The 26,191-nt window shown below is 42.8% G+C and overlaps 1 protein-coding gene across 1 annotated transcript; it reads left to right on the top strand.

The window, feature by feature from the left end:
• The first annotated feature begins 1,791 nt into the window (after positions 1-1,791).
• CDCA7L (cell division cycle associated 7 like) lies at positions 1,792-11,778 on the top strand. The gene is made up of 8 exons (XM_084280206.1): positions 1,792-1,823; positions 2,321-2,683; positions 4,585-4,659; positions 6,984-7,169; positions 8,388-8,513; positions 9,372-9,521; positions 10,656-10,792; positions 11,154-11,778. The coding sequence occupies exons 2-8, from the start codon at positions 2,324-2,326 to the stop codon at positions 11,182-11,184; spliced, it is 1,065 nt and encodes a 354-aa protein (XP_084136332.1). The 5' UTR covers positions 1,792-1,823; positions 2,321-2,323; the 3' UTR covers positions 11,185-11,778.
• The last annotated feature ends 14,413 nt before the right edge of the window (positions 11,779-26,191 follow it).

A 26,191-nucleotide genomic window follows, 5' to 3' on the forward strand; every position in this document is an offset into this window, starting at 1 on the left:
GATATTATCTTAATGCAAAGAAGTGTGCAATTAAAGTCAGGGGAGGGAATGAACTGAAAGGAAGAGTAAAGATATATAGCAAGTACGACCATCGTACGAAAGGTCATTTTTGTAACTCATGTGGGAGGGAGAAATGGAGGAAAATTGGGGAGACAAACTGGAGTGATCATTGCTGACTTTCAGGAGGCAGGTGCAGTGTGACCATGGGTTATGTTCCCACCATGAGCAAGTTTTTCAGGACCTACAAGGGACATATGGGCAGATGGTCAATTCTACTAATTCCAATCAGAAGTATGGAAATGTATTTCTGACTTAGTAAATGTGTTGTGCATAATTTATATGTTATATGCATATTACTGTGTGTCTTTTAATGAGATCTTAGTTTATTTTTCGCAGGCTGCTTGCTTCCTAGCCTGCAGACAGGAATTTGGGATCTGTGTATCCTAGCACGCAACATGTTTGAATGATAAACTGCACCACTGAAACAGAGAGTGCTGAGCAGTCAGAGGGGTTGGAGGGGTGTTGGTCAGGCTGTTCAAAGCTCTGTGGGTTTATGTTGGTATCTGTCACTTCAGTGATGTAGTGACAGTGTGAGGAGGAGCAGACTCTACCTCTGGGAGCTGTGAGTACTGCTGCAGCAAGCACAGAGCAGTGTTGTTTCCACTGCTACCTGTTAAAAAGAAGGGCTCTTTCTTGATGGGGTTGTGGTTTGGTTTCGGTCTTCAATACAAAGCCATTTAAGGCTTGTTTTTTTGCACCCGGAAGAAAGATACACAACAAGTTGATAATTTACAAACAAGGAAACAGTTTATTTTTAATGGGTAGCAGTGAAAGAGAGGAGGAGGAAGGGGTGAAGAAGAAAGTTTCCCCCACAAGGAGCAGCTCAGTGTCCTGGTTTTGGTCAGGATGGAGTTAACTTCATTTGTAGCAGCGGATGGAATGCTGTGTTTGAGAGTTAAAATGAAAGCAGTGCTGATAACACCCTGATGGTTTTAGTTGCTGTCAGACAGTCAAGGACTTTCTCAGTTCTTCATATTTCTCTATTCATGAGAAAGGAGGGTCAAAGCCAGGACAGGTGACCTAAATGGGCCAAAGAGAGTATTCCATGCCAATTATGTCTTGCTCAGTATAAAGGGGAGGCTGGTGGGAGGAGGAGCAGGGGCGGCTCCAGGACGCGTGGTTTTTGGGGGACGGTCGGTTTCTGGGATGGCTCTGGGTGGCACGGCCTGAGTTGTGTGGGTCAGTGAGAAACTGCATTGGGTATCAACAGCTTCATAGATTTTTTGCTCTAAAGTCCTGTTAGCATTGTTATATTGTATCTTTCTGCTGTTTTAGTAAACTATCCTTATCCCAACCCACGGGCCTTTTAGTTTCTTGGTTTTTGGGTTATTTGCCCCTTCCTTTTCCTTTCCCTTGCCTCACTCCCCCCCCCTCCCCCCCCTCCTCTTCCCCAGCTCTTTTCCTTTAAGGAGCAGGCAGCTGCGTGGATCTCGGCTCTCAGCCGGGGTGAAACCACGACACTCAGTTAAAGTCTTGTGCTCAAAATGAGGAAAAAAAAAAACCCAAAACAACCTGCTAAGTTAGAATAATTTGATGCTGAAATTCTGAATGTCACCTGCTATTCTCTTTTGCCAGGCTCTGCCTGCAAAGAACTTTGCCATTACATGCCATCTGGTTGGTACCTGCTACAACCTCAGAACTTGTTGGTATTTTTACAGGACATCCCACTGCAGTCCAGATGCCTTACTAAAGAACTGCAGAAGATTTTCACTGAAGACACTGACTCTGAAACAGAAGTGTTTGAAGGCTTTGCTTCAAGTGAGGTGGGTGTGAACAAGAAAGGGCTTCTGGTGAAGACTGTCACCTGTGTGCTAATGTATATGTTGACTTCTTTTTCTTTCCCTGTCTCTTCTGCGTAAAATTCATGTTCCCATTAGGAGTGTTTCTGATTGACCATGATGTTGTTTCTTCATGCTGAAGTAAAATAGGTGTTACCTTAAAATAGAAAAAAAAAATATTTTCTTTAATGTAGCATCCTATATCAGAAATTAGAACAACTTCCCCTGCTTGTAGACTGGCTGCTAGGCGTGATTGTTCCTCTGAACATGCTGTTTCTGTTTCCCAGATAATAATTTAGCTTTTGTGTTGGTCTCTGCACAGGGAGAAGTTAAATACTGTGAACTTTTTAAAAGATTTGTTGAATTAGATGAATTTATGACCGTGGCTTTGGGTGGTGAGGCTGCTGTCTAAAATGAGCGATTTAAAAATGACCTTTCTCATGTCACAAACAATAATGTAATGGGATTCTTCCTGCCTCTAGGCAATGGAGTTGGACTTGAGTGATGAAGAATGTGATAAGTTACTGGGTAGTGAGGAAGAAGAGGAGGAGAAAGAGGCAAAGAAGAAAGTTTCCCCCAAGAGAAGAAGCTTTGGTCTCCGTGTTGCCTTGCAGTTTCCCCCCAGAAGGTTGTCTGAGAAGAAAGTGCCTGAACAGGGTTTTTCTAATGAACCTCTAAAGGACAGTGAATCCCTCACACCTCTTTCAAAAGAAGTCAACTGCAAGCCATGGGACAAACTAGAGAGCTCTGCTTCACAGTCTGAAGAAGACATTAAAGAAACAGAGGAGGAAAGCTCCAATGCTCTGCTTAAGAGAGCCATGAATATTAAAGAAAACAAAGCCATGGTAAGACCTATGAGCAGTGCTTTATTTCTCTGTCGTTTACATCTGAGTACTTACATTAAGTACACTCAAATCTGGTGTCCCTGCTGCTACTATGCTGTGACTTTGGGAAAATCTGATGGTGGTTTCTGTTTGAGTTTTCTGCATGGGAAAACCCTACAGGACCATCAGCACTCAGGCCCTAAGCTTGCCAAACGTAGGACTGGCCTGCTCAAGTTCAAAACCCGAGTTGAACCATGAGGTTTTTTTATGTGCACGTGAACACGGTTACAGATGCCCAAGTTGCAGTCTTATTTTCAGCATGTGTCACAAAGCTGGCTGGTCCCTTCAGATCATTCATGGTGTCATCTGCACAATAGAGTTTCTGCTTGTCATTTGTGTTGTGACAGATCTGCTGCGGTTACTGATTGGAAGACCAGCTAAACCACGGAATTAAAACCGCTAAGGATGATAAATGTAATTTTTCAGTTGTGTGGGATGTGATGTTTACAGTTATGTTTTTGGTGCGTGTATTTGTGTGTGTAGGTGAAGAGACACTGAGCATTAGTAACTCTGTTTCCTCTATTGGCCAAAATGCCACCTGCTCTCAAATCTGAGTTGATGTTGAATCCATTGCAGGTCCTTCAGTTTTACTGTATTCCAGGGGAAATTGCAGCTTCCAAGCAGTCTTAGGGTACAAGTGCACGTCTTCAATATGTGCATTGCAGCTGCAGCTCCCATGAAGAAACTTAGTTTAAATTTTTACCCGTGTTCCTAATCTCTCTTGTATCCTCACTGCTGTCATGTTGGTCTTGCCGCTCTTCCATCTTTCTCACCTTCCACTTCCTTCTAGCTCAACCATTGTGAAATGCATTGGCATCCAAGTTGTGGTACTGTAATGACATTAAATAGCTCTTAATAAGTGCTACCCTGAAGTATTTACAGAGAAATGCTGTATCGAGCTTTTAACCTCATGATTGGTGTGGCAGTCTCAGAGACAGCTAGCAGCCTGCTATTGCTGGCTTTTCAGAAGATAGCCACATCCTGGCCTTCCAGAACAGAACAGGTCACTATTTTTGGTTGGGGTTTTTTTTTTGACCTGTTGAAATGCCCGCTGCTGTTAGAATGTACCTCCAGGACATCTGTGTGGTGAAACAGATTGTCTTGCTGACGTGCTTCTCGTGCTGCATACACCATGGTTAGGAGAACCACCAGTGAGGCTTAGTTGTTTCATGACTCTGCAAGTGAGCGTGTACCCGTGTCGCTGTGCGCGCCCGCACAGAGCGATGGGTGTGCAGTGTTACTGGCTGTGGTTTGCAGTGTTTGGGAAAGCAGCAGTGGCTGTCGTGATTGAAAACGGGAATCTCCGAGTCACTGCTGCTAAGGACCACTGGAAAACGAGAGGCAGTTTCCCTGCTGCGGTTCCCTGACAAAACAGGGTTCTGTTCCCAGGAACACTGAGTTCCCTGGCAAAAAGCACAGGTGTATCAACAGTCATTCAGTAAAATAGTCCACAGGGAACATCTTACAGCCTCCTGGCCAAGGGCACCCTGTCTTCCTTTTCTCTCTCCTCCTGTCATATGAACTGTCAGTTTCACATTATCAGTCAGAGATACCGCAACCATGGTGTAAATGCTCTTCTTCAGTGGTGTTTTCCCAAGATTGGAATTAGTTGTAGCTGATCCTCATTCCCAGTAAGAAGTAATGGGACCTGTGATGGTACAGCTGCCTGCAGAGTTTTGCTCACCCAGGGGTAAATGAACCCCTTTTATGAGCCCCACTTGAAGTGCCTCCAGAAAAGTTTCATGTGCTGAAACTTCATATGTTTAGATGTAATTCGGAGTGGATGTGAAGAGTGGATGCTAGCTGTAGCTTATTTACTGGTTTGCAGTAGGTTTTCAATGCTGCCTCACTGTTGATTTCAGCTTGCCCAGTTGCTGGCAGAACTGAATTCCGTACCTGAGCTGTTCCCAGTGAAAACGCCCTCCTCGACTCCTTCGGTAAGTCTCTGCTACTGGTTAGAGGTGACAGTTTCTTTTGCTGGACTTGGGATTAATGTGTTACCTGATGAAATGCTCTCACCAAGTTTGTTTGGGTTCTTATTGGTTTTGGTCACTTTATTTGTATAGATTTGCTGTTAGTTGGTATTTTAAGTACCGGAGGTTATGTGAGAAAACGGAATTTCATAAGATAATTTATGAAGCACTATGGAGACCGAGGTGAGGTGATGCTTTATGTTTTTTTTTTCCAGAAATACTATTGAGATGCTAGACAAATGCCTGTGTAGGTGGGAATAAGGAAGAGTAGTTTCTTTCCTTTCAGTTTAGGTCTAGTAATACCCCTGTTAATTTCTCTCTTCAGTGGATGGTTTAGATTGGAAAGGGATCTCAAAGGCCATCTAGTCCCAACTCCCCTGCCATGTGCAGGGACCACCCTCCACTAGCCCAGGTTACCCAAAGCCCCATCTAGCCTGGCCTTGAACACTGCCAGGGAGAGGGCAGCCACAGCTTCTCTGAGCAGCCTGTGCCAGGGCCTCGCCACCCTCACAGGGAAGAATTTCTTCCTAATATCTAATCTAAGTTTACCCTCTTTGAGTTTAAACCTGTCTTGCAGGCTTTTCTTTTTAAATCTGTATTTCCCAGTAGAGTTGTGCTGATAAATTTCAACTACTTCAACATGAACCTGGAATGATACTGTAATTATTTCAACTAACTTTTCTTGGCTAGAAGCAGAGAACTGTCAACCCCTCTAGGTTCTCAATAGAGAACATGTATTATAAAGCAATGAGATTCGAGGAAAAAATGATGGGCCATCTCTTTGGGAAGCCCATGTAGGAAAAAGCCGGTGTGGTGGTTGCCTGGTGAAAAGGTGATGCCAAATTATACAGTCTTTGAAAGGATGGAACCTTACTAGCTCTAGTTAAATGCTATATAAATTTAAACACCCTTTGCATGCATGCATGCTACTTTTATTCAGTATCTTGACCTAAGGGAGCAGGAGAGGGCATCGGGCATATTCTACTTAACTGTTCTGCTTGGTTTTTGACTTCTAACCCTTATTCCTTCTAATGTGCTGTTCACTTCTTTTGAAGGAAGTAAGTTGAGTATGGTAGAAAGCAGATTTAGTTCTTTCCTACGTCTTGTTTACGCGGTCAGATTTAGTAGCCCCCTTTATGGTAATTGTCTGTGCAGGACTTCTGTTGCCTGAATCGAATCATGCAGTGATTCGTGGGTGTGACAATATCTTGTGCTTCTTAGTAATTTCCAGGTCTTAGGGATCTGAAAGTAGGCGAAGGAACTTATTCATGCCATTTCAATTTGAAAAATGTAAAAGAAAAAAAACCCTAGAATTTGGATTATCTTTGAAGGTATATTCAGATAGTGGGAAAAGCTACACATTTAGCTACTGAAGAACAGTGAGAATTACTGTCTACCATAATATGCTGTACATAAAATTTTGATACAGTTCTGTGATGCTAACTGGCATAGAATTTGACCATGAAAGTGTGGTGTTTTACAGATATAGCATGTAGAGAGAACACTTTAAGATATGATAGAATTGGTGTTTGGTTTGACAAATAAGGAATAGGAGAACAACAATTTAAGTCCTGAGAGTACAGATGTGGAACAAACATTTTGGGATTCTTTATGGTTGTCCTGGTTTTGGTCAGGATGGAGTTAACTTCTTTTGTAGCAGCGGATGGAATGCTGTGTTTGAGAGTTAAAATGAAGTCAGTGCTGATAACACCCTGATGTTGTTAACTGCTGTCAGACAGTCAAGGACTTTCTCAGCTCTTCATATTTATCTCTTAATGAGAAAGGAGGGTCGAAGCCAGGACAGGTGAACCAAACGGGCCAAAGAGAGTATTCCATGCCATTTATGTCCTGCTCAGTATAAAGGGGAGGCTGGTGGGAGGAGGAGCAGGGTGGCTCTGGGACACGTGGTTTTTGGGGGACGGCTGGGTTCTGGGACGGCTCTGGGTGGCACGGCCTGAATTGTGTGGGTTGGTGAGAAACTGCATTGGGTATCAACAGCTTCATATATTTTTTGCTCTAAAGTCCTGTTAGCATTGTTATAGTTTATCTTTCTGTTATCTTAGTAAACTATCCTTATCCCAACCTACGGGCCTTTTAGTTTCTTGGTTTTGGGACTGTTATTTGCCCCTTCCTTTTCCTTTCCCTTGCCTCACTCCCCCCCCTCCCCCCCTCCTCTTCCTCATCTCTTTTCCTTTAAGGAGCAGACAGCTGCGTGAGCCGGGGTAAAACCACGACACTGGTGTTTAACGCTACAAACATAACCGAAAGGAATCTTCTTCTCTTTCTAGAAACAAAAGAAAAACCCAAGGAGGACATTTACTGAAGGGCAGATAACACGTCGCATGAACCCAACCAGAAATGCTCGTCCACCAGAGAAATTTGCCTTGGAAAAATTTACTGTGTCGGCTGTGAAATTTGCAGAACAATTCCGCAGTTACAAACAGCAGAACCTCTTGAAGAAGAGACTCAGTGTGGTATTTGCCAGACTTTGGTATCTCTAGTAGGCAGGGATTAGGAAACATGTGAATTGTCGCCGGGCAGTTAAAGCAGACATCACATCCTACAGAAAGTTAATGAGAACCTTTGGTTTGGGACTAACTACAGAAGAAGTTGTTTTCAGGCCTTCCTGCCTCATCTTTCATCCATTAACTGGGCTCTATTTGTGGTCTGCATTGTCCAAACATATCAAGGCAATTTACTCGTGGTCTATTAATTGTTAATTCCTTGAAAATTAGTAGAGCCCAATATGTGGAAGGCTTTTGAGTGTCAAGGCTCATGGGATAGTGCAGGTGACAAAGCAGATCATCTCCATCTTCAGGCTCAGGAAAAAATAGCAAAACTGCCTGGAAATAACAGAGGGAAGATAGAGAGGAGTGATGTAGCTGACCTGAGAATGAGTGAGGGGAATCTGCACCAACAGACTGCCAGCCTACTGTGTAGCCCTTCAAAAGTCACAGGTTTTCTTCTTTCCCATTTCTTCAAGTCTGTTTTTCCCTCCCTTGGCTTATGGTGGTCATTTGCCTTGGTTATATTTACTGTATAGTCTTTATGAGGACTCTTGAAGTTTGTATCTGCACAGGCTGGATCTTGGTTTTGCTTACAGAAATGAGTGCTTGGCATAGTCGAAGCATTATGGGAGGAACTTGACTACTGGAAAAGGTGGGAGTATGAGAACCTGAGCTGGTAAATGACTGTTTTGGAGAGATCTGAGCTGATCTAGGCTGAAGGGCAGATTAGGCAGGATAGGTGAGAGAGATTGTCATTGGAGAAAGCAATTTGCTTTGTAGGAGATTGAAGCAGCAAAGCACAGGAAGGCAGATGGTTCTAGTTACTGATTTTGAGAAGAGAGAAAGGGAGTTATCAAGAGCTGCAGTGGAGGTGTGCAGGGGTTGCAGTGAAAAGGAGGTAGCAGAAAAACATGTTAGGAGTTTGTGGTAATAGAAGCAGCAGTGATAAGAAGGAAGACTACATAAACAGAATAAATAATTAATGGGGAGAGAAAAGATATGGGAGGAGAAGGAGAGAAAGAGGCGGTGATCATTTGGAAGATACTCCCTGTTCTTCAAGTGGTCCTTGAGCCTGTAGTCTGCCCCTTCTAGACTGAATTATAAATGAAAGAATTTGTCACCAAGTGTGGTGACAGAGTCTTCATGACACGAAACAGAATGTGTTGAGATGAGTTTATTCAGCAGGGGAATCGAGTGTGCAGAAGGAGATCGTCAAAGTACTCACCTTACCGTCGAGTAGAAGATATTACTGAGGAGGACTTGGACAACATTGCAATCACTGTTAAAGACAAAATCTATGACAAAGTTCTAGTAAGTGGCTGCTGTTATGTTTAGCGTGTCCATTTGCTTGAAATTGAAAGTCTCCTAACAGTTCATCTGGCATTTGCTAAAAGGTACACTGTTCTGAGGTTCTGGAGAGTGCAGAATTTGTGTTGTTACATTATTTATGTACTAAGTTTGGAAGCTTTGCCAGACTCTTGTGGGCTTGCCCATGCTGGTTGATACACCCCACCAACTTTTTGCTTCTGCAAAGAGGTGCTTTCTTACCACAGAGCTATTAAGTGGAATTTGCTGTAGCTATGAGTCACTGCTGGTAAGAGTTGACATCCCTTTTATCTCTCATTTTCACCTAATATAAATGTTGTGGTGGTTGTACCATTAAATAATAGTGATGTCTGCTGCTCCTTGTACCCCCTGGAAACAACATTCCTCTATGGGTTGGGTAGTTTCCAGAGATCTTGATGGAACTCTTATTTCCTTCACCAGATTTAGCTGTTGTCATAAAGATCTAGAGGCTCAGCTTACCACATATGTCATGCTTCATTGTATTTGCAGAGAGAAGTCAGAAGGTCATTTTCTGAATAGTTTTACCTCAGTCCTAGATAGAGGAAAGGATCAGAACTGCAACATGAGGTTCATGTAGTTTGAGACTCCCAGTTCAACTGAGGCTGGACACTGTCTCTAAAATCCCTAGTATCTCTCCAGTTAACTTTTACCATAATACATCACAATAACAGAACTTACAGCTCTTTCAGAGGTTTTCATTGCTGAATTTGACTTTGGTTTCAAGTTTGTTCTTTGTTATCAGCAAATATATTAGGAAAGTTCAGCAACAAGTGTTGAAGATGACCTTCATACATACATCTATCTCCTCCTTTCCAACTTTAGGGTAGTAGTTGCCACCAGTGTCGACAAAAGACAATTGATACAAAGACAATCTGTCGCAGCCAGGGCTGTGTAGGAGTAAGGGGGCAGTTTTGTGGACCCTGTCTTCGAAATCGATATGGGGAAGATGTGAAATCAGCACTGCTTGATCCAGTAAGTAGCATTCCGTGGGCTCGTAAAGAAAGTGTAGTGAATGTGGGGGCTTTTTTCAGTAAGCTGTGGTGAGTATATGTTCAAGCTAAAGTGGTGTTCAAAGCTTTCTGCCATAAGAAGATACATAGTACTGACACTCATCTTGTTGGAACTCAAGTTGGAAGGTGCTGAGGCAGGGTTACAATCCATCCAGCTTCATGCTTTGAAGTTCCAGTTGCTTACTAGATAGTGGAGGGAAAGTACAAGAGTTTATAAGAAAAGCAGTCTGTCCCCTTTCAGAAAAATGTCAGAGTACCTTTTTTTTTAATGCTTACAGCAATGTAAGCATCCAAAGCAGGTTCAAATATGAGAAAAAAAGGAGAAGGATGCCTGAAAGTCTTGTGGTTGGTTCCCTTTCCTCTGTTGCCCCCCGAGGCACTGAGTAAGGAGAGAGCACAACCTGCTGCCAGAGAACGAGCCATGTGGCCATGCAGACCTCTTGGCAGAATAGCTTGCTCTGTGTTTAGCTTGTTCTGGGACCTCCTGTCCCCCACCTCAGCTTTAGAGATGGGCTTCTGAGCTCTTCCAAAGGACAGTGAAGAACTGATGACACCGGCATGCTGGGCCACTGTGGCAATGGCTGCTATACTGCAGTGCAGGCTGTTAGCACCTGTGCTGCTAAGTTCAGTTGCAGAGCAGCTGGGAGATGTTTCACTTGATGTACGTGCTGGGGTCATTCAGTCTGGGGAATCAGGCTCTGCCAGCGGGCAGAGCCAAAGAGCCTCATCACACTGGGTACTCATCTTTTTCTGAGGAGTCCACTATGATCAGCCTAACATAGGATGAGTTGTCATTAGGCATTACAGATGCCTTTAGTCTATTTTAAATTACTACTAAACAAATCAGAGAGCCTGAGTCTTTGGAGTGGGAAGTATTCAAGCACACAGGCTAATAGTTAATGATTTCTGCAGTCTGGCAGAATTGGGAAAGCGTTAGCAAGGCTGGTTGGTTGCCTGATTCAGGCTTTTGAAACCTCGCTTTGAACAATCACGCTGTAAGGAAGCCATGCTTTTGTCTGTGCAATGGGAAGGCAAACATAATCTTACTTGTGGCTTGCCTTCAAACTCTGACCCCCCCCTCTTCCCTCCCTCTCAGGCCTGGATCTGTCCTCCTTGTCGCGGGGTGTGCAACTGCAGCTACTGCCGCCGGCAGGACGGGCGCTGTGCCACGGGCGTGCTCATCCACTTGGCCAAGTTCTACGGTTATAACAACGTCAGGGAGTACCTGGAAAGGTGAGGGCCGTGCCCTGCAGTCATTCCTTCTCAAACTGTTGTAACCCTTTAAATAATAATTTGACTTTTGTGGCCTGGGGCAGATCCTGCACCTTTGCAAAAGAAGTCTCCTGGACTTAAGATTTCTCCCTGGGCTGAAATCAGCCTCATTAAAACAAGTCGTGTTATCTGTGTAAACAACACATTTGCTTAAGAAATTGAAATGCTTTTCTGTGTTTTTTAAATCAGCACTGATAGCTTCAGGCATGGACAAGTGCTGTTTTGGAAGTCATCATCTTCAGAAATGGAAACTGGCCGTTCAAGGGGAACTGGAGTTTCCTGAAAAACCCCCACTAACACTGTTTTCTCACATGTCTTCTAGTTTACAAAAACAACTGGTGGATGACAATTGAGAACGCTGAACTCAAGCTGTGCCTGCGACTGGTTGATATGTTGACAAGTTTTGACTTCAAAAGGTTATTACTGTGTTTTATAGAAGATAGAATTGTAGAGTATAGTATATGCATTTCTCTGTTGGGAACTTTTTGATTGATGTGGTCTTAGCAAAAGATCTCGCTTGGAAAATGTTTTAGTAGAGAAATCTACATGCACAGACCCAGAAGTTAAGTGAAATGGCACTCTGGAACCTTGAGTGGTTAATTTTTTTTAATAGAGCTACACAGCCACATGGTGAAGAATTTGGTCAATTTGAGCAATATTATTATTTATATCATTGTGCAAGTTTACAGAAAGGGTGTTTAACAACTACCTGTCAAGCAAAACCCATCTTTAAATAAACAAACCCAAAGCCTAAAAAAAGTCCTTGTGTTCCAACTTGACCAGAAAGATTCAGTTTTCCATTCCTTGCTTTTTGAACCTATCCCTCTGCCTTCAGCTTACAGAACTTGTCCCTGCTAAGAAGGGAGGGGTACTTTCATCTTCATGCCATTGTATTCCAGCCAAAGCTGATGCAACCTGCCTGTGGGAGGATGATTATTCTCCTATATTCTGAAGTGCAATTAATCACTAAAACATGTAAGTGGAAGAGTGTTGTGTAAAAATTTTCTAATAAATAAGTAAAAAAAAAAAAAAGCCCCAAACCCATTATTCTGATAAAGACAAAGAAGTTTTTGTGTGATGCACCTGCTGCCTGAACCAACTACCTTACAGCAATCCTAACTCGTTAACTGGTTTGAAACACAAAGTTTGGGATTTTTTTTTTTAAATCCAGTTCATAGTTAGATGTTTTTTTCATATGCACAACCACGTTTTCAACTCTGTTTAAATGCAACGTTTGTATTGCAGTGTGATTGTGTTAAAATTCTTGTAAAATACACATTCCATTTTATGTTGAGAGAATAAAGAATAATTAAGAGAAGGGTTTTTTGTGAGTTGAGCCAAACTACACCTAGATGCTGATGTTTCCCACTTACTTTGCCAAAGTTGGTGACATGAGAGGTTACTTGCAGTTTGGGATGTGCTATATGGAGAAACACATGAACGCAACACTTGATGGATGAGGAAATAACAACGTAGAGCACATTAAGTGTTAGGCTAAGGACTGTGTTTTTGTGAGGCAGCTCTGCTCCTGCTGACTGAGAAAAATTAACCTCCTTTTGCTTTACCTCCAAGACAGACTGAGAAAGCAGCACATACTAGTGAAAGCTTAGTACTAAGCTGCCAGGAGTAAAGCTTCTCCTAGCAGTATCAGTTTAGCTGGTTTCCCCTGGCTTTTCAGGTTGAAAGTCCAGATGTAAGTCAGCCTTTTGCTTGTGCTTTTAGAATCTGGACCTTCCTAAACATTCTGATTTTTCCCTTTAATCCACTGGAATATCCCTTGCTGGATGTCCCATCTGGCACCTGCAATAAACGTAGGCACATGGTTTACATGGTGTTCCGAAGGAATGAAAAATTCAGGGTTGTTTAAATCTGTTTGTTTATTTATAACTGACAACTTTCTGCCAAGGCAAAGGAAAAAACAAGAGAAAGAATATTGAAATTACTTTTTTTTGTGGGTTTTTTTGGGGGTGGGGGTGTTAGGGTTTAACTACAACTGTATAGGTGGCTTGATCCAGATTACCAACATCTGGTAACTGCTAACCCTAACTACTCCCCCTATTCTCTACCTCTGACAGCTGCAGAAAATTTCTAGGTGATCAATATTGGGGTGAAATTTAAAGTGTCCGTAATACTTTTAAGCTTCTGAACCTCAACTAGATTAGAGCTGCTGCTGCTTCACTACGATGCACTGTTCAGACTCAGTGAACACTTATTTAAATGCATGAAGTATCTAGTCAGTGGTTAGGATGCCAAGCTGGTATGAAACTGAAATCCACAGTGGACCAACACCAACAATCCACCACCCTTCCTAAACAACTTGGTGCTGTTCATAGGATAATAACACTTTACTCCAACTCCTGATGAACTTACGTACCTAATGAAGGAAGATAGAGTCCCTGAACTAGGTTATTGATACCAAGCAGTTTAAGTTGAGTTTCATACCTTTGATGAAAAGCCCACCGATGGAGGATCCTCTTCTTTGTGGATGACCTTAAGCATCTTTGGTCTTTCTGGTAGCACCTAGAGTCAAGCATACTTCATGTAAAGGACAGTAGTAATACAGTGCATGTCACACAAGAAGAGCTTTAAAAAGATTTTCAATAATTCAATATCTAGAGTAATTTTAACGTCAGAACTATTATCATGCCTCTCTTGAGCCTGTTATGCACAATCCTGAGACTGACTGGCATTTGTTTTGGTTTTACTTTTCTTTCTTCCTCTGGCCATTAGTTGAAGTAAGGCTAAAAAAGCTGCATGAAAGCAATTGCTTGTAAAAAAAAACAACCAACCTTCTGCACAGTAAGAATAAGCCAGTCCCCTCCCTAGCAGGGCAGCAAGACTCTTGCTGTCTGCACTCAAACACCCCTTTTCCCCAGCCCAGTCCCTGTTCAGAACAAGTCTGTGTAAACATCTAGTCTAGCCTGCATGGTCCTTATATCCCCCAGCCCTTGATGGGAACAAGCACCTAGAAGAGCAATCTTGGAAAGAGGCAAGTGAAAGGCGTGAAAAAAAATACAGTGGAGTTTCTCTTTGCCTGCAGCACAAAGTAGCAGCTTTTGGGGACTTTGACGTGAGCAGCAGAGAGAGGAGGAGCTGCCTGCCAGCCCTCACGCTGCCATCTCCTGCTTCTAAGTACAGGGAAAGGTGCTTCAGTGTCTGGGCTGCAAATGCTTCCTGGGCCCCTCCTGCCCATCTTCTCCAGGGAACAGTGGCAGCCCAGCCAAAGTGTCCCGTGCAGAGTTCCTAGCCGTTTTTCTGCTAGGCTACTGAAGGATTATTCCAGTGCCTTTGGTGGCAGAATTTAAGGTACCGTATTACTGGGTTGTCACATGGCTTCAGTGTGTTGTGATCATGGCAAGAACTGAGACATCAACATGCTGCTGAAGATTTTTTTTATGCCCTACTGTGGCAAGAACTACACAAAGAGGACTGGAAGACTGAATTATTTTTCGTAGCTGGCCTGGTAATTATGATAATAATAAGAAATAAACCAGAATGATACTGTGATGTATGCAATGAACTGGTTAACTAATAGCAGGAAAATTTGCACTGAACCTTTTTTTAAACTATGAAATTCAGCATTTATGTGCTTAGCTGTTTTGTCTTCACACTTCTGAGGAGACAGTTTGGATTCCCCCCCGGCTTTCCAGAGTTGGCTGTTCTGATAATTTGGCTGAGTTTTATCTTTTTATTTAAACTACATAATTCTCCAAAGAGCATCACAAATATAAATAACACCAATGTTAAAAAGTAAATGTCTGGCAATGAAACAGTGTGCCTGGCTCCTTACAGCCATCACTGCTTACCTGTCAGAAAGGACTAAGGACTGAACAAGCCAGAAAGCCACACCGCTGCTGGTGGCACAAGGTCCTGTGTCCGGATCTCAGGTTCTCCATATCACATGAGAAGATGCATAAGCCTAAAAGAGAAGAAGCAATAGCTTCTCCCTTAAACTGCATTACATTTCTAAACAAAATAAATTACAGACTGTCGGGGTTCAGTCCCGGTTTAGCAATTAAGCACCATGCAGCTGCTCACTCACTCCTTTCCCCCTGCCCCCCACCCTCCCAGCAAGATGGGGGAGAAAATTGGACATGTGAAAGTAGATTGAGATAAAAACAGCTTTGTAGGACACAAACACAAACAAAGAAGATGATAATATATACACAAAACAAGAGATGAACAGTGCAATTTCCCTCCACCCTAAGTCAGTGCTGCACAAGCCCGCCAGCTGCCGGGCAAGACCCCCAAAATGCCCAGCCTCTAAACCCCCCACACAAGCAAAGCAGAACAAGGAATTCTTTCACCACTCCCCATCTGCATTCAGCCATCATCCTGAAGGCGATGCTGCACCAGGCCCCCAGCTGCTGCACCAGCCCCTCAGCCTACCCCCAGTAATAAACAGAACATGATGTTGTATGCTGTGGAATGTCCCTTTGGCCAGTTTGGGTCCTGGCTGTGTCCCCTCCCAGCTTCTTGGGCACCCCCCCAACACCTTCTCATTAGCAGGGCAGCATGAGAAGCTGAAAAGTCCCTGACTGCTTGGCAGCAACTAAAAATATCAGTGTGCTATCAACATTGCTCTCATCCTCAATCCCAAACACAGCACTGCACCAGCTGCTAGGAAGAAAATTAACTCTATGCTTGCTGAACCCAGGACACAGACTTGGAACAAAAGAGTGCCTTTGCAGACAGAGAAGGCATATGGGTGAAGAGGCCAGAAAGTATATGCTTATGTAAGCATAAGATCATAGCTTTAGTAGAAATGGTTCTTTCCTTGATGTGGGTATGTCCAAAATTAATTGCAGGTGGTAATCAGCATGAGACAGATACTGGCAACAAAGACTGTGGGTATGCTCAGTCATGTAAAGTTTGTCTTGGGGAGAAACCTGAACATCACTGTAAGTCATGTTAATACACTTTCAGAAACCACTAAAAATTGGTAACGACAGTTAATAGCTGTTTAAATGCAAATTGCCCAATGCCATCTTCAGTGATGCATTTAAACTCTCAGGCCAGAGCAAAGTGCAAATCAGGACCACAAGAGTCTGACAAGAGACTGTGAGTAACACACATTGCTTTGAGTTATCAGCAGGATTTCCAAAATCCAAATCTAAAAGCACTGCCTCTTTTTTCCATATCCTGCAAGTGGGTACTGCCAGTGGCAGGGCAGAGGAAAAGGAATCCTGCAGGATGCTGAACACCTCCATTACTCATTGACCAGGGAGGTGATGGAGCCTTTGCTTTAGCAGAGCACTTAACATTTCTGAAAAACTCACTTTAGAGTAAAACTGACTTCCATTAAGACAAATTTTAGACAAAAAGCCCTATAAATGGAACAAAGCTGCTGGTTTTATATCAATCACTGGAATAGCTCTGTGCATAGTAGCTAAACCCTCTTACTGTTACAGCCTGGGAAAGGCTGTACATGGGTGGGTGTGCTAGTTGAGTCCATGTGTCTGGCACAGCATCAGAGAAGAGGGAGGACTGCAGCGCTTCTGTGTGAGGAGAAAACATCAACTCCTCCTTTGTTTGGAGGACAATAAAAAGCATACTGGCATCTTAAAGAATGGCTATTCCTTCATTTCCAAAAAAGCAACAGAAAGCCCCAAAACACATACAAGAGCAACGGTACTGTTAATAAAAATGTCACTTGCCTTCAGACTGATGTCCAGCTGTTTGAGACTTACGGATCTCTGCAAGGAGGAGGTTCATCCTCTCACATGCTGGAAGGCAAACAAGGGCATAGGGACTTGAGGCAATAATCACCTGTGGTATTTCTGCCACATTAAACTCATTGGGAAGCATCTCCAGAAAATCATCTGGGACGTTCTTAAACTGTCCAGGTCAATACAAACTGAGCCATTAGAAATCACTACAACCAACTCTTTTTGCCTCTTCTACTTTCAAGTCTGATGTCTTCTTCAGGAGAGCACAAACATCCCATTTTCTTAGGCAGAAGAAAAGCAGAGATGACCCCCACCCCACTTTGCTGTCTGTCTGGCAACGGTAGACAGGAAGGGATGCAAACCAGTTAACAGCAGCTTCTATTTAGCTGCTAAATTACATTTAGCATTGAAAATTACATTTTCAAGTGATATTGACCTCCACAGCCCACCAACACATTGTCCCTGGGCTTGGGATCCCTGCTGTTACAAGGATGCACCTTGAGATTGATTTGGGTTTTAGTCAACCTTGATTAGTAGTCCATTATAGCTTCCATCTCCCCCTCTACCTCCCACAGGCCTTACTTCTTCAGGCATTAGGCAAAATACAGTGCAGGCCCACGTGCATGCACATCTCACCCCCAAGAAGAGCCTCTCTCCTTTCCTGCAGGCCAGCTCTGGAACTGAAACAGAACACAAACAAAAAGCAATTCATAACAGTACTCATGAACAGGAACTGAAACCACAATGTTAATGCAGCTCAGCCTCTACTTCAGCCCTAACTTTGGCAGAACAAACGGTGAATGCCATATATAATTGTCTGCACTCACTAAAGTGGAGGGGAACCAAATGTGAAGAGCACAAGCTCCCCCCAGGAAATGAAGTGTTGTTTGGCTACTTGCGTGCACAGCTGTCATACTCCTGCAAAACCCCCAGGAACTAGTAGTGATAAGAGAGGAAAAGACCCAAACACAGCAGTGCCCAGGGGAAAGGAAAGAGGAAAGAAAAGAACGAGAGTGACAGAACAAGAGTGGCAGTCATGGGGAAATTTAATTAACTCTGGTAAGGATAGGGAGCTGAAGGCTCAGTCTCATGATATGCCAGCTTTGGGGGCATCTGGACACAGTTTCTCAGGTCTACACTCAGAAAGGAAGTTGCAGAAGACAGCACGGTCTCATAACAGAACTAGCTGAAATTTCTGATTACGTTTTTCCTTTCCTGCTCGTCCTTTATTAATTTAATCTATTAAGGGCAGCACCAGTGCTGTTCCATGCTTACATACATTTTTCTAGAATCAGTTTAGGTGCAGTACGATATCTGGTTATCTGAGATACCCTGGCTGTGAACAGAACTACAGTGCTCCAGTTAACCCCATAGTTAGTGAGAAAGTATTAGGGTTAATCCCTTCAATACAACATCTGACAGCTTAGAAGTATTAATGTTACTCTCCTGCTCAACTCCAGGTTTGGTATCAGAGAGGTGCTGAGGCTAAGAGATGGTCAGACACACTGCTTACCCAGATGTCATCTCTTTAGACTGTCAAAAAACTAATAATCTCTGAAAACCTCTTGCTCAGCTGCTGTTTGCAAGGAGAAATCTCTTGGAGCAGCTGCATGGCTCCTGCTCAGATCAAGGGTCTGGGAAGGGGAATGGTGGGACAGTGCTGTGCTTGGGCTGCTCTGCCTGGCATGGGGACCCTACACATCACTGCTGGGCTTTGCTGTGAATGTGACAGAATGAAGCCAGGACCATGGGCTACACAGAGGAGATGGGAACAAAGCACAGAGGTGAAGAATAGACTCACAAACAAGCTAGATCGATTAACCCCTTGTTTCTCATCCCACATTAAATTCAAAGTGAAAAAGAAAGTCTGCATAACAGGTTATATGTTCCTCTGGTCCAAATTCCTCCCTAGCTGTCACAGGCTCAGCACTACTATTAACACTCAGCTGATCTTCGCTAGTTTGCTGAACCTTTTTTCCCCTAGAAACAAATTCTCTTGCTGAAATAACACAGTAAAGATGTGTGCTCCACATGTCATTAACAGCCCTGAAATGCACCAGATGAAGACTTTTACCTTTACCTCTGCAAACCAGCTTGATCCTTCTGCAAATGAATTCACAGGTTGCATTTCCAAGAGAGTTTTGAAGACATTATCTGATGTTGCTGTCAAGTATCCCATTTCAGCACTGGGGTGCAGTCCATACAGTACAGGTCTCTCAGATGGAACCATTTGATTATGTATTTATGGTATCCAGCATAATCCAGATTCGACGCAGCCAAGAAACCTGGAGGCAGAGTCGGTTCCCCTTCAAGCCTCAATAAAAGAATCAATAATATTGTGAATCAGTTCTTGAAACATTCTTCTGCATCTACAAAATTTCAGAGAACTGTTTGGCATCTATGAATATGAATCTTGTATGTTCTGGTGTAGCAGAATAGGGTTACCAAGCTATTTTTAGCACAGTTGCTATCTGCACACTTTTCTGATGTTCCCATTTTGTGGTGCTGAAATACTGTTGCTGCTTCCCTTCAGGAGGATGCTCTGAGTTTATTTTAAGGCTACTGCTGAGGTGAGTGTGTTTCAAGTATTGAATTTCCACCACAATAATTTGTAGACAAGCAAGGATTAGATGCCATTTAGCAGGTGAGAGTCTGAGACACACAGGACACTTGTGGGAAAGGCAGGACTTTGCAGACACCAAGGCCAGTGAAGGAGGGACAGGAGGTTCTCTAGGCACCAGAGCTGAGATTTCCCTGCAGCCCAAGAAGGCTCTGGTGAGCCAGACTGTCCCCCTGCAGCCCAAGAAGGTTAATGGTGGTGGACCCCATTCTGGAGCAGGTGGATGCCCAAAGGTTGTAACGCTGTGGGAAGCCTGCACTGGGGCAGGCTCCTAGCAGGATTTGTCGCTCCATGGGTGACCCACACTGCAGCAGTCTGGTCCTGAAGAACTGTAGCCCATGAGAAGGACCCACATTGGAGAAGTTTGTGGAGGACTGTCTCCTGTGGGAGGGACCCTATGCTGGAGCAGGGGAAGAGCATAAGGAGTCCTCCCCCTGAGGAGGAATGAGCAGCAGGGATATGTGATGACCTGATCACAACCCCTATTCTCTCTCCCCCAGTGGCACAGGAGGACAGGAAGGAGAGATAATTGGGAGTGAAGCTGAGCCCAGAAAGAAGGGAGGGGTGGGGGATGTGTTTTTAAGATGTGGTTTTATTTCTCATTACTTTACTCTGTTTTGACTGGATAATAAATTAGATTAATTTGTTTTTTTAGGTCAAGTCTGTTTCACCCATGACAGTAATTGGTGAGTGATCTCTCCCTGTCCTTATCTTGACCCACGAGCCTTTCATTATATTTCCTCTCCCCTGTCCAGGCGAGGAGGGGAGGGACAGGGCAGCTTTGGTGGGCACCTGGCCTCCAGCCAGGGTCAACCTGCACCAGCATGTAAAGAATAAGACTCAGGACTTTGGAGTGGTCAAGAATTAAGTAGGTAGATAGAGGGCTTTGGTGAGATGCACTCTCAGTGAGCTGCCCTCCTATCGCTGGCAGGACATGATGAAAGCTGTAGGAATCACATTTGTTTTCCAGGCTCCCCCAGCTCCTGTGCTGTAAGGACTTCACTGGATTCAAAGAGTTTCGTTGAACTTATTGTCATAGAACTGTCTGAGATTTAGACCAGACTTGAAAGTTGTTTTTGCTGAAAAATGTTTCTGTCTCTAAGTGGTACTTTTCACAGGAGCTATTTCTTTGTAATGCAAGGTCCACTCCACAAAACCACAATAAAATTTAACAGCTTTTGGCATTTAGAACAGTCAACAGCAAGCTGCTGCTCACAATAACACCAGTAAGCACTTATTTCTGAAGTAATTTTGGTTCTGCAACCAGCCATTTACCTGCACCTGAACCTGCACCACTAACCTCACCCACAATAAACTACGTCTTAAGGCGCCATCTTGAAGTAGTGCTGCGGCTTTGGAGAAAAAGCCCTGTTATTCACCTCGAGTGGAAGATCAATTCTGTCAGACAATCTGTACTTACCAGTCTCTCTGCTGGCACTTTAAAGGGGTTTTACTCTATTCTTGTGAGCCACGTGCACAGAGGGAGGCTGCGGGTTATAGGGGTTCATAGCAGGCACTCGGCGCCCTTCTGTCCTTACGACAGATCCCAGGCAAGGTGTAGCAAAGCTGATGTACTGGGGTTTATTCTAATGCACCTCATGGAATGAATTTATAACTAACAGAACTCATCAGCAATGTGAATGGGTAAACGAGAAGGTAATCTCTCCAGGGAACACAAGGCACCAGCCCTGATGAAAGACGTTACCATCCTGTTTGCATTCATTTGGCTGCCAGTCAATGAATAATTTTCTGTTTTCATTGGTAATTTGGGGCTCTGACATTTTACAATTACAGCAGAAATCTCAGAAAGATATCTCACTGTTTAAAATACCAGGAGATCCGCGCTCGGGGTTGGGTCCCTAAACTTTCCAAAGGCCATACAAATAGCAGTGATTCTCCTCAGGTTTCACCACCTATACTTATTTTACAATTATTTGAATGAAAGTTCAGGCTTGTGAAGGTTAATGGACTGCCTAAACTGGAAGCAGTAATTCTTTACTTATCCATAGGCTAGAGGCAGAGCCAGAGCCGGCAGGATGAGCTTCCCACCATGCCCCCGTGACCTCAGCTGTCATTTGGAGAAATCAGCCTCCACTGAGGTCAGGAGTACAGTGGTGTTTAGCCTTTCCATCTCCATGGTAACTTACTCTTGGGCATCTTCTTCTGAGCAGTTACTTCCAATTGCCTTCATCTGAGTGTGGCTCTTTGACATATGAAAACCCACTTGTTAGGGACTGAGGAGACACCAGCAAGATCATCTCGCAGCCAAAATGCAGGCTTCAGCTGCATCGCCAAGGGTGAAAAGTGCATTTTCCCCAAGTTAGCCAGGCTCTACAAATGGCCTGCTCACACAGGACATGCTAATTTTTATTTCTTTTTCTCCCAAATTAGCTTTTTACCTTTGGACAATGAAAAATAACAAGTCTGGAAAGGGCACTTGAAAAATGTCCTGGCTTTTTAGCAAATTGTGTGCAGTGAATTCTCTAAAGTGACTCCTTCAGCAGCTTAGGAGAAGCAGCCACTTGGGGTTTTTTATTTTTTTATATATGTGTATATACACACACATATACACATACACATTTTATATAAATGTATGTATACGAAAACAGATTTGCTTCCATGTGAGGATTTAGAACTGATGTTATAACAACATTTACTTTTTGCATCCATAAAGCTTATGACATTTGTTCCTGATTAGACACAACTTTGGCAATCTTGCACCTTGGACTCATGGATGCTCCACATACGCTGCTGTCAAGGACCTCAATACCCAAATTGGAATAGTTCAGCATATATATGTGAAACAGATGCATGAGAGGGTAGTAGAAAATGAGAGACCATCTTGAAAACTGTTTTTCCTGTTTTGGAAACAAGAAAATCCAAGGAAATGTATAACATTTCCACTCTACTATTTATCTGGAGAAGAAAACATACAAACAGTAAATACAAGTTTCAGGGGTTTTGCCACCCCAAACTGCTCTAACTGGTGAATCTGTCACTTATGTTTGTTAAAGTGCAGTTTCATGAAACATCTTTTCCTGTGCCCACCCAGACTTTTCTAAATGGCAACACTTTGAAAGAGAATGGGTTTGTTAGGAAAATGGAAACCTAAATGTGCTATTCCCTAATGTCCACAAACTGGTTATACAAGCAATGTTACACAACACAGAATTCAAGTGCTCAGGTAAGGGGGCTTACAAAAGTATTTAGACAAGCAACATGCCAAGTCACAAACCTTTGCAGAGAAGATCTGCTTGTGGTGAATCATCGTACTCCTTAAAAGTTGGATAGTTTATTCCTCCACAAGACCTTGCTACAGGTCTTGAGGCCACATAGATGAGACAGCTCGTGGTCTTCCTCACAAAGGTTCAGATCTGAAAGGTGACTTTCTCTTAGGTTCAACTTACCATATACGGGTTCAAGAACTTTAGGCAGGTACAGGTGGGATGAGTTCTTGCAGATATACCAAGTAAAGCTTGTGGTCCCAGGCATCGATGATGAGTCCACCGGGTGTAAATCCACCACTTACCTCACTGAAGAGATAAGACAGGTCTTCCCATGGAACCTGTCCAGGGGAACAGGATGCATCTCTGGCAACAGAAAGCATCACTGAGTAAAGCAAGTCAGCTTTCAAAAGGACAAGCCAAAGCTGCTCACAATAAACAATGCTAAGAGAAACAAAAGAAATTCAAACACTTCCTTTCAGAAGGCTTCAATGGTTATGTATTTGCATTGCCGGGGTTTGTTTGTTTAGAAAATAACCACATGGAAACACAGATTTATTTTATGTCAATCCAGAAAGAAGTATGTATAAACACCTGCATAAAAATATCAAGTTTGTGACTAAAATTCAGTAGTGGTCTAAAGCGTATCATCTGAGCCTTATGTCATGTGTTCTAGCTTATCCCTTATAAAAGCTTTTAAGAGAAAAGTACATTTTCAAAACACCACATGATGTAAGAGAACATAACTCATTAACAAATGCATGCATTTTCCCATACAGACCTTTAAAAACATAATCCTCATGAGTGACAGGAAGGTAACCCACTGTGCCTTTCTTGGAGGAGAAATAGAAAACTTGTATCTGATTGCAGTCTTTTATATCTCCTCACTAGGAAACACTCAGCAACTGAAATCCTACGTTATTTGAATTTGGGATGTATTCAAGAACTTCGGTAAAAATTGAATTAATATTAATCCCATTACTACCACATCACATAAGCATTATGTTTATTGTAGAACTCTGGTCATAATGCCACCACTACAGTGTGTGATTAACAGTGGTAACACATTTTATTCAAAGAACTACTGTCTTTCTGTTTTATTGGGCTTCACAGAGTTTGAAGCTTCTTTTTGCTACCCTTTGGTTTGCAAAATATGCCAGTTTGTGATGAAGCCTTTCCAGACAGGAACTTTTACGCCCTTGGGGGCAGTATTTGCCTCCCAACAGTTCAAGTAAAAACTTAATTATAGGCTTTAAATACTGCATGATGTGACAGAACACAACAAGTAAAATAGCTGCAGCTATTCCAGCCTGCTTGCTGCAAGTTTATTTCATCTTAAGTATATGAAATTCTAATTCATCACTCTTTTAAACTGGTTTGAAGAGAAGGAAAAAAAGAACTAAAAACCCAACCAAACAAAAAAGCCACTGGAATACAATAAGCAATGCTGCCTGCTGGTGATGAGAAGCCTGAACAGAGAATCCCTGCAAAAAATGCCAGCAACTTGGATTTAGAATGAAACAGTCTCGCAGTTAGAATAAACCCGCTTTTCTCTTTGTTGGTAAAAGAAGCACATTCAATGTTTTTCTAATTTCCTATGTATTTATGTCAAGAAATGGCTTTTTCCTTTGTCTTTGAGAAGAGCACATCGATATTCTAATTCTACTCAAGCTCGTTCAGCTGTGCACTTCTGGGGACACCGATTACTGATAATCAAAGCTTGTGGTATTAAAGGGACATACTGTTAGCGTAAGAAAACTGAGGACTTTGCCTTGGAAATATTTGGGGCTGTCAGGTTTGCCTAATTGCCATCGTACTTTATAGAAAACTCATCTGTTATGCTCCAAACCCCACTGTCTCAGTGGATGGATATGGTGAGGCTGGAGTCCACATCCCCCTCACAACATTGGACGGACAGCTCCAGGAACATGCGTATGGGGATCAGAAGGCAGAGGGGAAGAGTGGGACAGTGAGGGAGGATTAGACCTTCACTAGCAGAGGTTACTGTGGTGGAGGTCACCTCAGCAACAGGAAAATGGGTTAAGTCAAACTGAGATGCAAGAAGATTAAATATTCACAGGGAAGAACCGCAAATTGGTAAAAGTGAGGATGGAGTTTGGGCAGTTTCCACTGGCTCAGGTTTTCCCGTTTATGCTTTCTGGTCAATCCCTTATTGTCTTAAATTAGGTTGTCCCTAAAGGCTACCCACTTGGGTATTACTTTCATATATTGCATATGTGTATATATATATACACATTTTAAAAAACGTAGTCTCTGTTTTCTCTCTACAATACCTGTGTTAAAGAGTGCTTATAAAGCCACAGGGTAATGAATCACTAGCCAATACAACAAAAAGGGCCAGAAAGCAATATTAGCAAGAGGAGAGACGAAATAATTCTTGCTCTTACAGACCCTTCCAGACCTTCCTGCCATCACAACCCTCCCTCTCATTAATTAGCAAAATTAATTATCAAGCTTATGAATTGTGGTTTGAGAGGAACAGAGCTTAAAGCAGCAAGATTTATTAGCAAGGAAAACTAAGGGTTGGAATAAACTGATTTTATAGACTTGTTTTCTAAATGGGAAGCATTATTAAATCATCACTATAAAATTAAGCAATTATTTCAATATGACACCAAGTACCACAGAAAGGAAAACCAGTTTCATGTCCTATCAGCTAAATAAAGGTCAGTAGGGGTAAAAAGAAAAATGAAAATGAATTTCTAAGAGTAAATACAAATTGGGAGACATGGAGACAACTGTATCTTCAAGGGATGATATTTCCCTTTTCTTTTTTAGTTTGCAAGTATCTCTGAAATTTCTTTAAATTATTGTAATGGGAGGAACTATTCAGTACTTTCCTATACCATTAGGTAATAAATAATTATTGCTATTATTTTGGTATCGCATATACAGAATTTACACAAATGACCTCAACCAAGTATTTAAACTATACAAGTGTGAATTACACTGTAGCTCAGAAATAAAATCACTCATCTTCTCTTAACTTTGACTCAAGGGGAACATTACTGAGAAAGTCACAACAAGGTGGCATCCTTAATACATAATAATGACACATGCAGGAAATGCACCATTATTTATACATGTGACGTGCTGTAAATTGCTTCCATCATCAGAACTAATTGTAGTGATTATTAATGCAGTGTTATGAACTGTCAGAATTGCTGTATGTAATTACATTTGTGCAAATGCTTCATTACCTGCCTAATGAATTTGGCATATATGCACATGTAAACCACTGTTTTTGTTAACATAATGAAGGGCATTTTTTTCCCCCGTTAGCTACTGATGTGGAACTGGTTTGACCTGTATTGCAAAGTTCAAGCATCCACTGCCAGGGAAAAAGAAAAAATCCCACACCTTTGATCTGGTTTAATTTCATACTCAGCAGCAGCACCCTAGAATACCAGCTACTTCAGTAACTGCTTCAGAGAAGAATCGTGCCCCCCTTATTCAGTAGAAAGAGAAGATTGAGTCGGAATGACCTTGGCCTGTCATTACCTGCCTGCTACATCTTACCTTGGTACCGGTCCCTAAATAACCACAGAGGACACGGCCGTGGACTGTGACCCCTCCAGCACAGAACGGGCACCTTCCATCTTCCAGCAACTCAAGTGTGAAGACAGCGCAGAGAAAGAAAAAGGATGCTTTGAAATTCCCTTCTCCCGGACACAGGTCAAGGGTATCCTATCCACCCTGCCAAAGGAGAAAGGCACACGTTTCTCCAGGGAGCAGCCGGCCGCGCTAGGGATAGCTGTGCCTGCCTCGGCTGCCGGCAGAGAGCGCTCACAAGCCCGGAGCCTGGCGGAGAGTGAGAAACGGGTTT

Source organism: Gallinula chloropus, assembly GCF_964237585.1.
Source record: "Gallinula chloropus genome assembly, chromosome: 2".
Classification (NCBI taxonomy): domain Eukaryota; kingdom Metazoa; phylum Chordata; class Aves; order Gruiformes; family Rallidae; genus Gallinula; species Gallinula chloropus.

Excerpts from the sequence above, each read along its gene's own strand:
- CDCA7L (XM_084280206.1), top strand. The coding sequence starts at position 2,324 with ATGGAGTTGGACTTGAGTGATGAAGAATGTGATAAGTTACTGGGTAGT. Across the intron at positions 4,660-6,983 it reads CGCCCTCCTCGACTCCTTCG|AAACAAAAGAAAAACCCAAG; the intron begins GTAAGTCTCTGC and ends TTCTCTTTCTAG. Across the intron at positions 7,170-8,387 it reads TGAAGAAGAGACTCAGTGTG|GGGAATCGAGTGTGCAGAAG; the intron begins GTATTTGCCAGA and ends TTTATTCAGCAG.